The 14932-nt window shown below is 45.4% G+C and overlaps 1 protein-coding gene and 1 pseudogene across 1 annotated transcript in view; both read right to left on the bottom strand.

Moving 5' to 3' along the window:
- CCDC144A (coiled-coil domain containing 144A) overlaps positions 1-14932 on the bottom strand; it is a 76724-nt gene that overhangs the window by 46228 nt on the left and 15564 nt on the right. The window contains exons 7-9 of the mRNA XM_030799886.1: positions 7471-7504; positions 7045-7186; positions 330-543 (exon numbers count right to left, since the gene is read on the bottom strand). Of these exons, the coding sequence (XP_030655746.1) occupies positions 330-543; positions 7045-7186; positions 7471-7504 (390 nt within the window). The remainder of the gene's footprint in view (positions 1-329; positions 544-7044; positions 7187-7470; positions 7505-14932) is intronic.
- Positions 11068-12494, bottom strand: LOC100590948 (annotated as a pseudogene).

Raw genomic sequence — 14932 nt, 5'->3', positions numbered from 1 at the left:
ACAAATAATAGTAATGATAAAAGACGTTTCTTACATCATTAATTATAAATACAAGATAATTTTAAAACCCAAATTACAATTTGTTAAATGAATAACAAGATTTTATATGGTGGACTTCTATATGGCCATTTAGATTGCAAAGAATATACATTTATTTATTAGAAGAGTTCACAGTTAATAAATTTGTTTTATTATTTCCAAGAATTTCATATTCCACAAGACCAAAAAGGTTTCTCCCCCGTTAATCTGCAGAAGGTAAGTCAGCAATTACAAAAATTCTGATATATTGTCTTTAGTATAAACATTTCTTTAAAACTAGAACGTCGTACCTCAAATCGTACAGCTTTTTCTCCCATTCGATTTTTTGAAGTTTTAATTGTAATTTTGTCTTTTTTGTTTCAGATAGCTCATTTTGTAGTACACTGACCATATTTTCCATTTGTTTAATTTTTACTGTAAGTTGGTCACAGTGATTATTGTTACATTTCAGTAAGTGTTCCCACAAACAAAATGTGTCTTGGATTCTTGGTAGGCTAACAGAATCTGTGTCAGGGAGAAAACAAGGTAGAAATAAAATATATGAGTACTTTTTAGGTATTAAAAAACTGTGCATTTTTAACATTGTCTTCTTCATACATTGAACAAATAAGCACTGAGTGCCTACAATGTGGCAGACATTCTACTAAGCTCTGCAGATAAAACAGACAAGACCTCTACTCTCATTTAGCCTTAAGTGAAGTGAGGAACAAACACAACAAAAATGACAATTATAAATTCAGATAGATGGTGTAAGAAAACAGAGTTCTATGACCACATAAGAGAATTTGATCTATAATGGGCCCATGGAAGATTTCCCTGAGGAAGAGATGGCTACACTGAGAAATGAAGGCTGAGAAGGAAGCAGTTAAGCAAAGGGGTGGAAAAGCATTTTTGCCAGTCGACAGCAGGTGCTGAAGCTCTGCTGCAATCTGCCTCTGGCCACGATGGACAGCAAGTACTGATTTACCTTCTTGCCTGAAACAACCAAAAAGAAAACAGACAAAATATATTATACAATGATTTACCAGGCAGTGGACTTTAGGTAATGAAGACAATGATTCCCGTAAGACAGGAAACAAAGGAAATTCATCCAACACTCCAGCTCCCTGCCTTCACGGAGTTTCCAGGCTACCGCACAGAGAGAAAAAACTGACATAGAGTCCACCAGATTCCCTGAGATGAGATGATGAAGCTGAGAGTCTGGTAAAGCCAAGGCAGACAGAGATCACAAAACAGAACACCGGAAAGGAGACAGAGTACAGGGAAAGAACACTGAAGATCTGCAAAAATACCTCCTGGGTATCTAGCAGAGTAACAAACAGCACATGTGTGCCAGAAAACTGCCCCAGACCAAGGGGAAGAAAACATCTAAAAAACACTGGAAAGAAACATGTCTGGTGCTTACAATGTGCCAAAAAGAGTGTCCATTCCCATGAGTGACGCTGGGAAAACTCAGACTTCGCATGGCAATGAATAGAGTCATCACAAAGATCTTGCCTCAGGAGCAGGAAATTAGACCAAATCATAAAAGCAAGATCAGAAAGATCAAGCTGTTCATATGGAACTCAACTGTATATTAAAATTAAGCTCAAGCAGACAGGCAGAGGCATGGAAGATTTTTCTTTAAAGCAAACTACACTTGTAGAGATTCAAATTACAATGTGAGGAATGAAAGCTAAAATGGATGGAAGTGAACACAGATTAGACATCACCAAAGAGAAGATTCATAAATTTGAGACATCAGTGAACTATGAGAAAACTTCAAGCAGGAATAAGTCCCCAAAGAGGGAAAAAGAGAGACAGAAAAATAAAAAAAGAATGGCCAAAACTTTCTAAATGTAAAGAAAACTATAATCCTACAAATCCAGAAGTATCTGGCTGGGAGAGAGGAAATGAAAGTATACTATTCCAATTTTCTTTTTTAAAAAATTTCAATCGGTTTTGGGGTAACAGGTGGTCCTTGGTTACATGAATAAGTTCTTTAGTGGTGGTTTCTGAGATTTTGGTGCACCCATCACTCAAGCAGCATACACTGTATCCAGTCCGTAGTCTTTTATCCCTCACCCCCCTCCCACGATTTCCCCACAAGTCCCTAACCTCCACTGTATCATTCTTAGGCCCCTGCATCCTCATAGCATAGCTCCCACTTACAAGTGAGAACATACAATGTTTGGGTTTTCATTCATAATTTTCTTATGCCATATATGATATGCCATAATATTTTTTGAAGGTGGACTGTGATAAGTTAAAATCATATACTATAAATTGTAGTGCAACTGCTAAGATAGAAAAAAATAGTTATCGCTAATAAGCCATAAAAGGGAGATAAAAATAAATCATAAAAATTACTGGACTAATTGAGAAGAAAGCAGAAAAAGAAGAGAACAAAGAACTGGGGGGATCAATGGAAATCAAACAGCTTGATGACAGACAAACCTCACTGTATCAATAAGCACATTATAAATGGAACTGGCCTAAAAATCTCAATTAAAAGGCAGATTGTCAGACTGGATAAAAATGCAAGAACCTACTCCATGCTTCCTATAAAAAAAAAGCACTTTAAATGTAAAAACATAAATTGTTCAAAAGAATGGAAAAAGATATACTAGGCTAAGAGTTGACAAAAGAAGCCTGAGAAGAAATGGCTATGTTAATACCAAAGTAGATTTCACAGCAAAAAAAAAAAAAAAAATTACTAGCTGTAAACAGTCATTTCCTAATGACTTTAAAAAGTTCAGTTAATCGGCTGGGTGCGGTGGCTCACGCCTGTAATCCCAGCACTTTGGGAGGCCGAGGTGGGTGGATCACAAGATCAGGAGATCGAGACCATCCTGGCTAACATGGTGAAACCCCGTCTCTACTAAAAATAAAAAAAAAAAAAGTTCTGTTAATCAGGAACATATAATCTCAAATGTCTGTGCACCTAATAACAGCTTCAAAATATATAAGGCAAAAATCAATAGACGAAATAGACAAATTCACAAGTACAGTCTGAGATTTGAATATCACTTACTCAATAAGTGATAAAACAAGGGAGCAGCATATCAGCAAGAATGGAGTACACTTGAACACCATGCTTCTCAAGTACCCCGTGAGCACTTACCAAACAGACCACATTCTAGGTTCTGCAATCAATCTTTTTTTTTTGAGATGGAGTCTCACTCCGTCACCCAGGCTGGAGTACAGTGGCGGAATCTCGGCTCACTGCAAGCTCCGCCTCCTGGGTTCACCCCATTCTCCTGCCTCATCCTGCCACCACGCCCGGCTAATTTTTTGTATTTTTAGTAGAGACGGGGTTTCACCGTATTGGTCAGAATGGTCTTGATCTCCTGACCTCGTGATCCACCCGCCTCAGCCTCCCAAAGTGCTAGGATTACAGGCGTGAGCCACTGCACCCGGCCTGCAATCAATCTTAACGAAAGAATTAAGTCAGAAAGATTTAAGTCATACAAAGTATGTTCCCTGACCACATGGCAATGAAATCACAAATTAGTAACAAAATATCTCATCAAAATATTCAAATATTTTAAAACAAAGTAATACACATCTAAATAACCCTAGGTCAAAGACATGATGCAAAGAGAAATTAGAGAGTATTTTGAACTGAATGAAAATGAAAATACTACATATCAGGATTTGTAGAACACAGCTACAACAGTACTTAAAATTTTTTAGCACTTAATGTCTATATTAGAAGACTCTCAAGTCAATGGTCTTGACTTTTATCTTAATAAACTAAAAAAAGAGAAGAAACTAAAAAAGAAGAACAACAATTAAACTCAAAGCAAGCAGAGGAAATGATATAATAAGCATCTGCTATGGTCTGACATTTGCATCCTCCCAGAACTAGTATGCTTAAACTTAATCACAGAGGTGATGTTATCAGAAGGTGGGGCTTTGTGGAGGTAATTAGCTCATGGGAGCCAAGCCCTCATAAATGAGATTACTGCCCTTATATATAGACCCCAGAGGGCTCATTCACCTGTTCTGCCATGTGAGGACACAGGGGGAAAAAAGAGATCTATGAATCAGGAATTGGTCCCTCACCAGACACCAAATCTGCCAGCACCTAGATCTTGGACTTTTGTGAGAAATCCATTTCTGTTGTTTATAAGCTACCCAGTCTATAGTATTTTGTTACAGCAGGCCGAACAGACCACAACATCAAAGATGAAACCAATAAAACAGAAAAACAATAGGAAAAAAAAATCAGTAAAACCACACACTTTGAGGAGGTCAATAAAAGTGATAAAACTCTAGACAGGTTGATAATAAAAAAGAAGATGCAAATTACTAATTTCAGAAACATAGTAATATGACATTTTTATAGATTCTACAGATACTAAAAGAATAGCAATATAATAAGGTGAGCTTTACGTGACTAAACATGACAACTTTGATAAAATGGACACTTTCTTTGAAAAACAAAAATTACCAAGGTCCAATTTAAGAAGGAATAACATGAACTGTCCTATATCTATAAAAGAAAGCATAAGTAAAGCCTTCCTAGAAAGAAAACTCCAGGCCCAGATAGCTATGCTGGTGAATTCTACCAAATATGTAAGAAGCAATATAACGATTTTACATGACCTCTTCCCCTGCCCTCAAAAAAAAAATAGAGGAGAAATACAACTCATTCTGTCACTCTAGCATTACCCTGAACCAAAATCTGACAATGATACTACAAAAAGAGAAAACTCCCTCATGAACATGGACGTAAAAATTTAACCAGTTTCTCAAGAAACCAAGATATCTTCCTTTAGGTAAGTGAACAACTTCTGGTACAGCCATGCGGTAATGAGCGATCATGCCATGAGAAGACATGAAAGAACCACAAAGGCATATTACCAAGTGAAAGATGCCAGTCTAAAGGCTACACGCTGTCTGATACCAACTATATGACATTTTGGAAAAGGCAAAACTATAGACACAGTAAAAAAAGTCAGTGGTTGCCAGGAGTTGGGGAGCGAAGGCAGGAAAGATGAACAGATGAAGCGCGAAGGAGTTTTAAAGCTCTGAAATTACTTTGGATAATACTAAATGATAAATACATGTCCTTATACCTTTGTCCAAATTCACAGAATATAAGACACCGAGACTGAACCCTAATATAAACTATGGACTTTGGGTGATTATGATTACCAATTCAGGAACATCAATGAGATCAAGTGTACCACTCTGGTGAGGATATTGATAATTGTGGAGGCTACGCATATGCGGGGACAGGGAGTACAGGGATAATCTCTGTGCCTTACTTTCAATTTTGCTGTGAAGCTAAAACTACTCTAAAAAATTGTCTTTTAAAACGTTCTAAATAAAACTTTGGCAAATCAAATCCAATGATATATTAGAAGGATAATACATCATAAACAAGTGGGGTTTATCCCTAAATACAGGGTTGATTTGACATTAAAATATAAGTTATTCACCACATTAAAAACTAAAAGAGAAGAACCATATGATCATCTCAGTAGATAGAGGCATTTGATAAAATACAACATTCAGTCCTGATTTAAAAAAAAAAAATCCCTCTCAGTAACCAAAGAATACAAGGGAACGCCATCAGCATGATAAAGAGCATCTCTGATAAACCTAGAACTAACATGTGTCATGATGAAAAACTGAATGCTTTCCCTGTAAGATCAGGAACAATACAGGAATGTCTCCTTTCATTATTTTAGTCAGCATTGTACTGAAGCCAGTGCAGTTAGGAAACAAAAGGAAATAAAAGCTACCTGAGTTGAAAAGAAGAAGTAAAACTGTCTTTATTCACAATCATGATCACATAATAGGGATGGGTAAAATCCAACCTGCGGGGCAGCTTCTTATTTTTGCAAACAAAGTTTTAATGGAACGCAGCTGTGTTTTTTAACATATGTATTGTCTATGGCTGGTCTCATACTACAATGGCAGAGTTGATTGGCTGTGACAGAGACCATTTTGTCACAAGTTTCAAATATTTACTATGTTTAGAAAGATAACAGTTTGAAAATGAAAAGGTTTGACTATCTTTGCTGTACGTAAAAAAGCTGATTGAATCGAATCTCAATTTTAAATGTTCATAAGCTACATAGATTGGAAAAGACAGTTCACAGGTGGCAAATAAGCATATACAGGATGCTCAACATTATTAGTCCTTAGGGTAATGCACATTAAAACCATAATGACATGCATAATACACACCCATCAGAATGGCTAAAATTTCAAAATTTAAAAACAGCAATAATAAGAGCTTGTGATGATACAGAACAACAAGAAATGTCATATACCTCTGGTTGGAATGCAAAATCAATATAAATACTTTGGAAAACAATTTAGCAGTTTCTTAATAAAGAAATACAAAGGGACAAGAAGAGACTTTTATGGATGATGAACATGTTAACTCTCTTGATTATGGTGGTTTCAAATGTGCACATGATTGTATATTTTATATACGTGCAGTCTATCATATATCATTTATACCTCACTGAAGCTATCAGTGCTGGAACAAACATCTAAGACACAGGGTGGGACACAGAGAAAGAGAAGAGTAAAAACGATGCAGCATAAAGCTAGAGGATTCAGATCTCTAACCTTATAGCAATAAGAAGTAGTAGCTGAGTGATAAGCAAAGGAGTAACATGATCAGATCCAAATTTTTAACAATTTATCATTATGATTGCAGAGTAGACCATGGTTTTAGGAGGTGGGGTATTTGGGAAAACAGTTCTAAGATTCCTAAGATTCTTGCAGTATTCCAGGTGGAGAAAAAAATGGTAACCTTACATTGGGGGAAGGATTAGGAGAGAAACAGAGTCAACAAAAAGACTGGGAGTGCCACTCACACTGAGAAAAGTACAGTGGAGTTATCATAGCTCTTTGGTGTAGAGTATAAGTTAGTTCTCTATTTTAACACTGAGCATATTTCTGAGATGAGCTTCACTATCACACGTCAGTTCTCAGCAATGTATACACACACTACTGCAGGATACATCAAAAGGCCTTGCATTTATGCAATGGTCCTACCTTTACACTCCTCTTGAAGTTGTTCAATTAGCAATATAAAATTCTCACAAACAGAGTGAGACAACTCACAATCCCCTGAGGCTATTTCAGATGGCTCCATTGAGTCGGCAAAGTCAGCCTCAGGATGTGTTTGGTTTTTGACCTGTAAGATAAATAATACTGTTTCAAAATGTCCTCGAAAGATTTATAGCATGTACTAAATGTACAGAAGCGGTATTTCTCCATTTTTTTGTATGAGCAAAAATACAGGTACTTCTTAAAGCAACAGATTGTTCTTAAAAGGTATCATTATCAATGGTTACTGTTTCTTAATCACTTTTTCTAAGCAAACAGCTTTACAACAAAACATCTTGTTTTTTTCATTTTTACCTTTTAGAAGTTGTGTTTTAAAAATAATATTTTAGATCATTTACTTTTTTACAATACCTCATTCTTTTCATTAGATGTTTTATCTGCAGGCCTGAAAAAAAAAAAACAATTCCTTTTAGAAAAATAGCAAAGATGTAAAATACAAAGAATATCTAATACAACTGTTTTATCATATAAAATGTCTGCATTTGTGTTACTTCTATTCATCAAGTGTATAGGTAATTTTTTTACAGGTAATGTAAAATGCAGTAATTTTCTACAACAGACATTAAACTATAAACAGAAACAGCAACATTAAGGGATAAAGAAACTTACCACTACTAATATCATTACAAAGAATTAAATTTAGGTCAAGATTTCTCATAGTAAAACCAAAAGAAAAAAACATGTTACCTGTATTACATGATAAAAATAAATATACCAGGGTCTTCTCATTGTTGTCCTTTTCAATAAAAACAAGCTTTTACGGGCACTAAAACCTATTTGGAAAATATTATTCACATTCTTACATAAGGGAAACCCTTTTTTTAAGGATGATATTAGTTAGCTTTTTCTGGACTTACTATGCAGGTACTGTGCATCATTCTGAGCACTGTCCATGTGTCAAACTCATATAATCCTCATAACAATTCTGTGAGGTCAGTAACATATTAAGAATTTTATAAAGAAAGAAAATAGGCACAGAAGGGCCAAGTGACTGTCCTCAGCCCATACAGCTGCTCAGTAGCAGACCCAGAACTCAAACCCAAGAATTCTGCCTCAAAAACATGTGCTTCATGATATGCTGTGAAGGTAACATTTATTTTCAAGTGTTTTTTTTTTTTTTTTTTTTTTTTTCAGATTTGAACCACACAATTTATTAACAAGCATGATTTGTGGCCTCATTTATAACCGGCCCCCACCCCAGCACTTGGTGCCCATTCTTCTTAAGCACAGAAATTGGCCTCAATGTAATATTTTAGGAATAAATAAAAAGAGGCCGGGCACGGTGGCTCACACCTGTAATCCCAGCACTTTGGAGGCCGAGGTGGGCGGATCACGAGGTCAGGAGTTCGTGACTAGCCTGGCCGACATAGTGAATCACCGTCTCTACCAACAATACAAAAAAATTACCCGGGCGTGGTGGCAGGCGCCTGTAATCCCAGCTACTCGGGAGGCTGAGGCAGGAGAATCGCTTGAACTCAGGAGGCAGAGGTTGCAGTGAGCTGAGATCGTGTCATTGCACTCCAGCCTGGGCAACAAGAGCAAAACTCTGTGTGGAAAAAAAGAAAGAAAGAAAGACAGAAAGAAAGACAGAAAGAAAGACAGACAGACAGACAGAAAGGGAAAGGAAAGAAAAGAAAGGGAAGGAAGGAAGGAAGGAAGGAAGGAAGGAAGGAAGGAAGGAAAGAAAGAAAGAAAGAAAGAAAGAAAGAAAGAAAGAAAGAAAGAAAGAAAGAAAGAAAGAAAGAAAGAAAGAAAGAAAGAAAGAAAAAATTTCCCCTTAGGTCTGGACCTTTTGATACAAGCGGATGCTCAGTGGGTGTTGTTGACTGACAGGTGGATGAATGGCCCACGCTTGCCGGCAGGTGACACCTCCAGGTGGGTGCTCTGCAGGAAGGGGAGGTGACAGTCCTGGGAGTCCTGCCTGGGGAGCAGTGGGCACCCCAACATTCACCCATGCAGGGACTGGCAAACACACCCCCACTCTGCAGCTCTCTCGTTACCACCTTGAAGCCAACACGAAGGCCAGACCAGAGCTGGGTGTCCCTCTGTGTGGGCTTCTGGAACAGATACTCGCCTGGGAGAGGTGGGGCTCCTTCTCCCAGCTCCCTCCCCTAGCCCTGGGGGTGGGGTGGACAGACCTGGGCTGAACTCAGCCCTGGCTCCCAGCGCTGGCTAGCCGGTCCTGCACAGCCCCAGGAGGCAAAGGTTTCCTGGTAGCCCCCACCCCCACCCCGTGGAGCCAGACCCCTCCCCGAGACTCCAGGAGCAGCGGGGGTCCTCAAGACCCTCTGGGAAGGACGGGGCAGCCCTCTCGCCAGCGCTCCCGCCCTGGGCCCAGGACCTGCGTGCCTGCCGAGCTCGAGCTCGCGGGAGCCGCTGCCATCCGCCCAGAGATCCCAGACTTTCAAGCGGCCTGAATCCCCGTCTCCACTAGACGGCCCTCGCCCCGGACCACAGACACCAACCACCAGGTCGAGAATGGATGCGAGGAGGGGGAGAGAATAGGACACCCTCCGGGGACCCACAGGACCTCTGCTCAGGGAGCTAGCGGGGCCCCTCTAGGGACACCAGCGCTGGTGGGCACGGTCTTCGGGCTGAGTTCAGGCCTCGGGGCTGGAGGATTCCCACTTGCCAGGGACGCGTGACGTGTGCGCTCGACTCGGGGCTTCTGGCGCCGCCCCGCCTCCACCTTCACGGTGCCCCCACCTCGACTGCGCCCCGAACCGGCGTGAAACCTCCTCGCTGCCCTCTGAACCCCTTTCGGGACCGGTCATCGCCGCCCGTGCACTCCTCCCGGGCAGGCCCGGGTTGGGACTGCAGAGGGGCCGGCGGCGGGGACAGAGGCTAGGGGCGGCCTGGGGGACTCAGGGCCCAGCTGCGCGCTCCGCCCCCGGCGACCACAGAAGCCACCGGCTGGGCTGGGCGCGCCACAAGGCGGCAGCAGTGAGGCTGCCGGGTGCGTCCCAGACACCGGGGCTGCGGGAGGGGGCGAGAACCGTCCCGATGCAACCGCCGCCCCCGAGGAGACACGGCGCAAAAAGCACCCAAAGCACCTTCCCCTAAAGCACCCGTGGGCGCGGTGGGCCCATCCACGGGAGGCGTCCAGGAGGGCTTCCGGGAGGCGGAGCGTGGAGACTGTGGGGTCGACTGGCGTGAGGATGGCGCTCTGCGCAGAGGGTGCGGGTGGGCGGAACTCGGGGCACAAAAGGCCCCAGGGAAAGGGAGGTCGCGCAATCGTGGTGACCAAGGGGCTCGCCACGGGCTAAGGGTCCCACGTGCGGAGAAGAGGAGGATGGGGAGAGGCCTAGGCACCTCCCGCTTGCCCCGCGGGCTCTCGGTCACCCAGTGAGCCCAAGCCAGGGCTGGTAGGCACGGGGTTGGGGGGTCCAGGAAGGAGGGGGAGAGCCTGCCTGAGACGCCTCCGCTCCCCTCACCTTAGGGTCAAGACACGCAAGCCTTGAGCTCCTGAAAACACGACCTGAGTGAGGGGTGGGGTGGGTGGAGAAAACAGCCAAGACCCCAGCACTGTCATGGTTGGCTGTGGCCTCCTCCGGGGTCATCTCCAGGGGGGCCGGAATGAGAACCCCACCCCAGCACTGAGCAACACGTGACCACCCCCAAGAGGCGGGGTCACGTCCCAGCTGTGTGATTCCGGGAATTTCTGGCCCTGAGATCATCCTTGTACCATGGGAACCCACCTCTTGGGGCCACAGGGAGAACGCACCAGACCATGCCTGGGACGCCCAGGGCAATGGGCGAGTTCAGGAGGGAAGTGGCTGCTGTCCTGCCGCCCCCAGGGACAGACTCGGGACTCTGAGGCGGGTGTGGACCTGGAAGCAGAGCTCCAAGCTGATCCGCACCCACCAGCCGGGCAGCCACAAATTCACTAGAAACCTCAGGGGCCTGCACCAGCCCACAAGGTCCCTGGTCGCCCTCTTACTGCCGCCATTAACCCAAACGTCCCGTCCTGCGCCTCCACTACAGGAGGTTCACCGTGGCCACCACCTGCTTGCAGCCGGTGACAGCAAACTCGCGGCCAGCCACGCGGTAGAAGCTGAGCTGCGCAGCCAGGTCCTCCGCGCGGGCCTGGTCAGGAAAGAAGCCCTCGCCCGCCATCTCGTCCCCGAAGCGGCTGACCACATCCCACTTGTCCAGCAGCAGAAACGGCACGATGGCCGCGGCCTGCCACAGCGGATGCTCCCGGGACAGCAGAGCCAGCAGGCTGGCGCGCAGGTCTTCTTCCGCCTGCGCCGCTGCGGCCTCGGCACTGCGGAAGCCGTTGGGGCGCAGGAGCAGCGCGCTGGACGTGTTCTGCAGCACGAAGCGCGTGACCTCGGCGCCACTGAGAAGCACGTAGATGGCGCTGTGGAAGTGGTGGGAGCGCTGCGGCTGCAGGAAGCCGTGCAGCTCGTCCAGCAGTGGCCGCGGCATGAGCTCCACGTCATCCAGCGCCAAGAGTGGGGTCTTCTCCTCCGCTTCAGCCTGCGCCACCACGTCTGCCACGCGCCGCGCCAGCTCCTCGCGGCAGTCCTGTGCGGCGCGCGCCTCGGGACAGTGGTGCCGCACATGGTATTGCAGCACGAGCTGCCCTCTCCTCCAGCACCGAGCGGAAGTGGCGCGCCAGCAGGCGGCCCACGTGACTCTTGCCCACGCCACTGGGCCCGTGCAGCGCCACGACTGTGCACATGCGTGGCCAGGTAGTCCCGCATCAGCGCCACGATGCGCGCTACGGCAGCGGGCTAGCCGAACACCGCGCGCTGCAGCGCTTTCTCCAGCCCGTCGAGGTCATAGCGCTGCGCGTTATCGTCCAGGTTCTCGATAGCGTTGAGAACTTGGAAGCCCACGATGGCGACTAGCAGCAGCAGGCAGCGCTGCGCGCAGCTCCTGTGCTCCACGGGCGACCGATACTTGCGCGAGGTCTCCGGGTAAAGCACCAGGCGGCTGCGCCTGCGCTTCTTGCGTGGCGTCCTGGAGGGTAGCTCCGCGGGGCCGTCGAAGGTGAAGAACTGCGGCCGGTCCAGGTCCGCGCGCGGCGCCCGGGGGCTGCAGCCCGGCCTGGGCGCCCCGTTCCCGACGTCGGGCCCCTCACCCAGCTGCAGGAGGTGTCGTTTGCGTAGGACACACACCCGGCGGCGCAGGCGGAGCACAGGGCGCACGGGCGCGATGACGCACCGGCCTGAGGCTCGGGGGGCCGCGGCAGCAGGCTCCAGGCTGGGCTGGCCGCGGTCCATGGCGCAGGAACGGCGCTCCGCATAGAGGTCGCCCTCCCCAGGCCTGGCAGCAGGCGGAGGAGCACGTTCTTGTTCCTCTGCTTGGTGACGTGCAGGACGTAGTACAGCCCCATCTCGCAGGCCATGCGCTGCTCCTGCAGAAACTTAGTGAAGCTTTCGGGAAGTGTGTTTGGATATGAGACTGGAGCTTTCTCCTCAGCTGGAAGTTTCTGATCCACATTGAAAGTGTAGTCATCCACCAGGAAGGACATGAGCATCGGGAGGAACCTGGTGATGAGCTCTACCTCCATCTTGGGCTCCTTGAAGACCTGGCTGTCATCATGTCCCAGGGTCCCTGGCCCAGCGCCAGCAGCTGGAGCAGCAGCAGGAGGTCGGGGTTGTCCCTGGGCAGCGTCTCCTGGCCGACCAGCTCCTGCAGGTGCCTGACAGTGCTCAGTGCCAGCGTGTTGATGGCGAAGGGGTCACACAGGATCATGGACAGGTCCCCCAGCACCTGCTCCTGGCCCTTCTTGACTCCATCGAGAAACCCCTGCAGCTCCCGCGCCCTCTTGCTGTCCACGAACCGCTCTCGGATGCAGGCGTCCAGGCACCAGGTGAACTCAATCATCAGTGACCATTGGCCTCTCTCACCAACCAATATCAATGTGGGCCACTTGCTTCGGAAAGACAGCCAATCAAACACAAACTCACTCCAATCCACAAGCCTGGGAGTGTTAACCAACCCACAGCAGCCTCACTCAGATAGCCATGTTTCTCCAGATGATGTCAACCCTCTTATGCCACTGGGAGTCTGCCAATGCTTCCAGTCCGCTCTTCCCACAACCCTGTGTGAGGTCAGCAGATGCTCTGTCAGAATACAGAGTGCCTGATGAGCATAGCTCTCTTATACAAAGCAGCACATTCCAACTTGGTCTTTTAACTTCAAATACTGAAGGTTCATAATCGATTGGAAACAATTTTTAAGTCCATTAAATTTACTACCCTTATATTTTAATTTTCTTTATAAATTACCAATGAACTATGTAATTCCTTTGATCCATTTTATCATAAGTAAAACTATCTTGATTATTGGTAAAAGAATAGTGAGTAACCACAATATTGAGCTTTTCTCTCTAAATGGAAAACTGTTAATACAAAGAATGTAGCTTATTACAAAGAGCCAAAAAATCCAAAAATGCATATAATTTCCAGGAAAAAGTGTTAGAATGAATCCATGTGAAACCTTTTTTTTTCTTTTTTTTTTTTTTTTTTTTTACCTGAGAATCAATCTGTTTAAAACAATACACCGAAGGGTAAACTTCAGTTGCTCATTTAATAAATATTTATTGGCCGGGCGCGGTGGCTCACGCCTGTAATCCCAGCACTTTGGAAGGCCGAGGCGGGCGGATCACAAGGTCAGGAGATCGAGACCATCCTGGCTAACACGGTGAAACCTCGTCTCTACTAAAAATACAATAGCCGGGCGAGGTGGTGGGCGCCTGTAGTCCCAGCTACGCCGGAGGCTGAGGTAGGAGAATGCCCTGAACCCGGGGGGGCGGAGCCTGCAGTGAGCCGAGATCGCGCCACTGCACTCCAGCCTGGGCGAAAGAGCGAGACTCCGTCTCAAATAAATAAATAAATAAATAAATATTTATTGAGTAGCTACTTATTGCAGGCTAGGCCCTTTTCTAGGCACACAAAAATCCTACTGATGGGAGTGAAATAAACACAATAACCGTAGATAGATTAGGCAAAATATACAGTGTTAGAGGAGAAAAACTAAAGCAGGAAAATGAAATGTTTACAAGTTTGAGAGGAGGGGTAGTGGGAATTCTAGGATGGCCAGAAAAGTCCTTACTGAGAGAGGGGCTTTTAAGTAAAGAACTGAAGGAATGGAAAAAGAAAGCCAGGAGGCTATCTGAGGAAAAGGCATCCCAGACACAGGGAACTGCCCAGTACAAAGGTGTGCCTGGAGTGTTTAAGTAACTGATAGATAACGAAGAGCAAGAAGTTCAGTGTAGCTGAAGCACAGCAAAGGGAATAAGAAACAGAAGTTAAAGTGAGAGAGAGAACAGGGCATATCGTGTGTTGCCTTCTAGGTATGAGGAGGAATCCTGACACATACTCAGAGTGAAATGGGAGGCAATCAGATGGATCTGAGCAGAGGAATGACATCATCTGACTTATGTTTTAAATATGGCCACTGAGTTAAGGATTAATGAAAAGACGTTTCTTTTAAAAAAAAAAAAAAACCAGACCAATTAACAGTCTATTACATGCATCTAGACAGCAGATGGTGGTGGCTTGGAAATGGAAGATATGACTGGCTTCTGGATATATTCTTCAGGTGCTCCCGACAAGATCTGCTGACAGATTAGATGTGAGGTGTCAGAGAGAGAGGTGAGTCAAGGACGACCCCTTAGTTTCTAGCAGAGGAACTGCAAGAGTTGCCATTAATGCAAGTAGGAAAGACTATGTGAGGTGTAGGTATGAGAAAGAATATCGGTACCCCAATCTTGGACCTGGTAAGTTTGTGATACCCAACAGTTCGTGACCAATCAAACAGAGATGTCAAGTAGGCAGGTTGGTATAGAAGTCTGGAA

Source organism: Nomascus leucogenys, chromosome 19, assembly GCF_006542625.1.
Source record: "Nomascus leucogenys isolate Asia chromosome 19, Asia_NLE_v1, whole genome shotgun sequence".
NCBI lineage: Eukaryota > Metazoa > Chordata > Mammalia > Primates > Hylobatidae > Nomascus > Nomascus leucogenys.
Note: the sequence above shows the minus strand (reverse complement) of the source record. Positions and strands in the feature narration are given on the sequence as shown.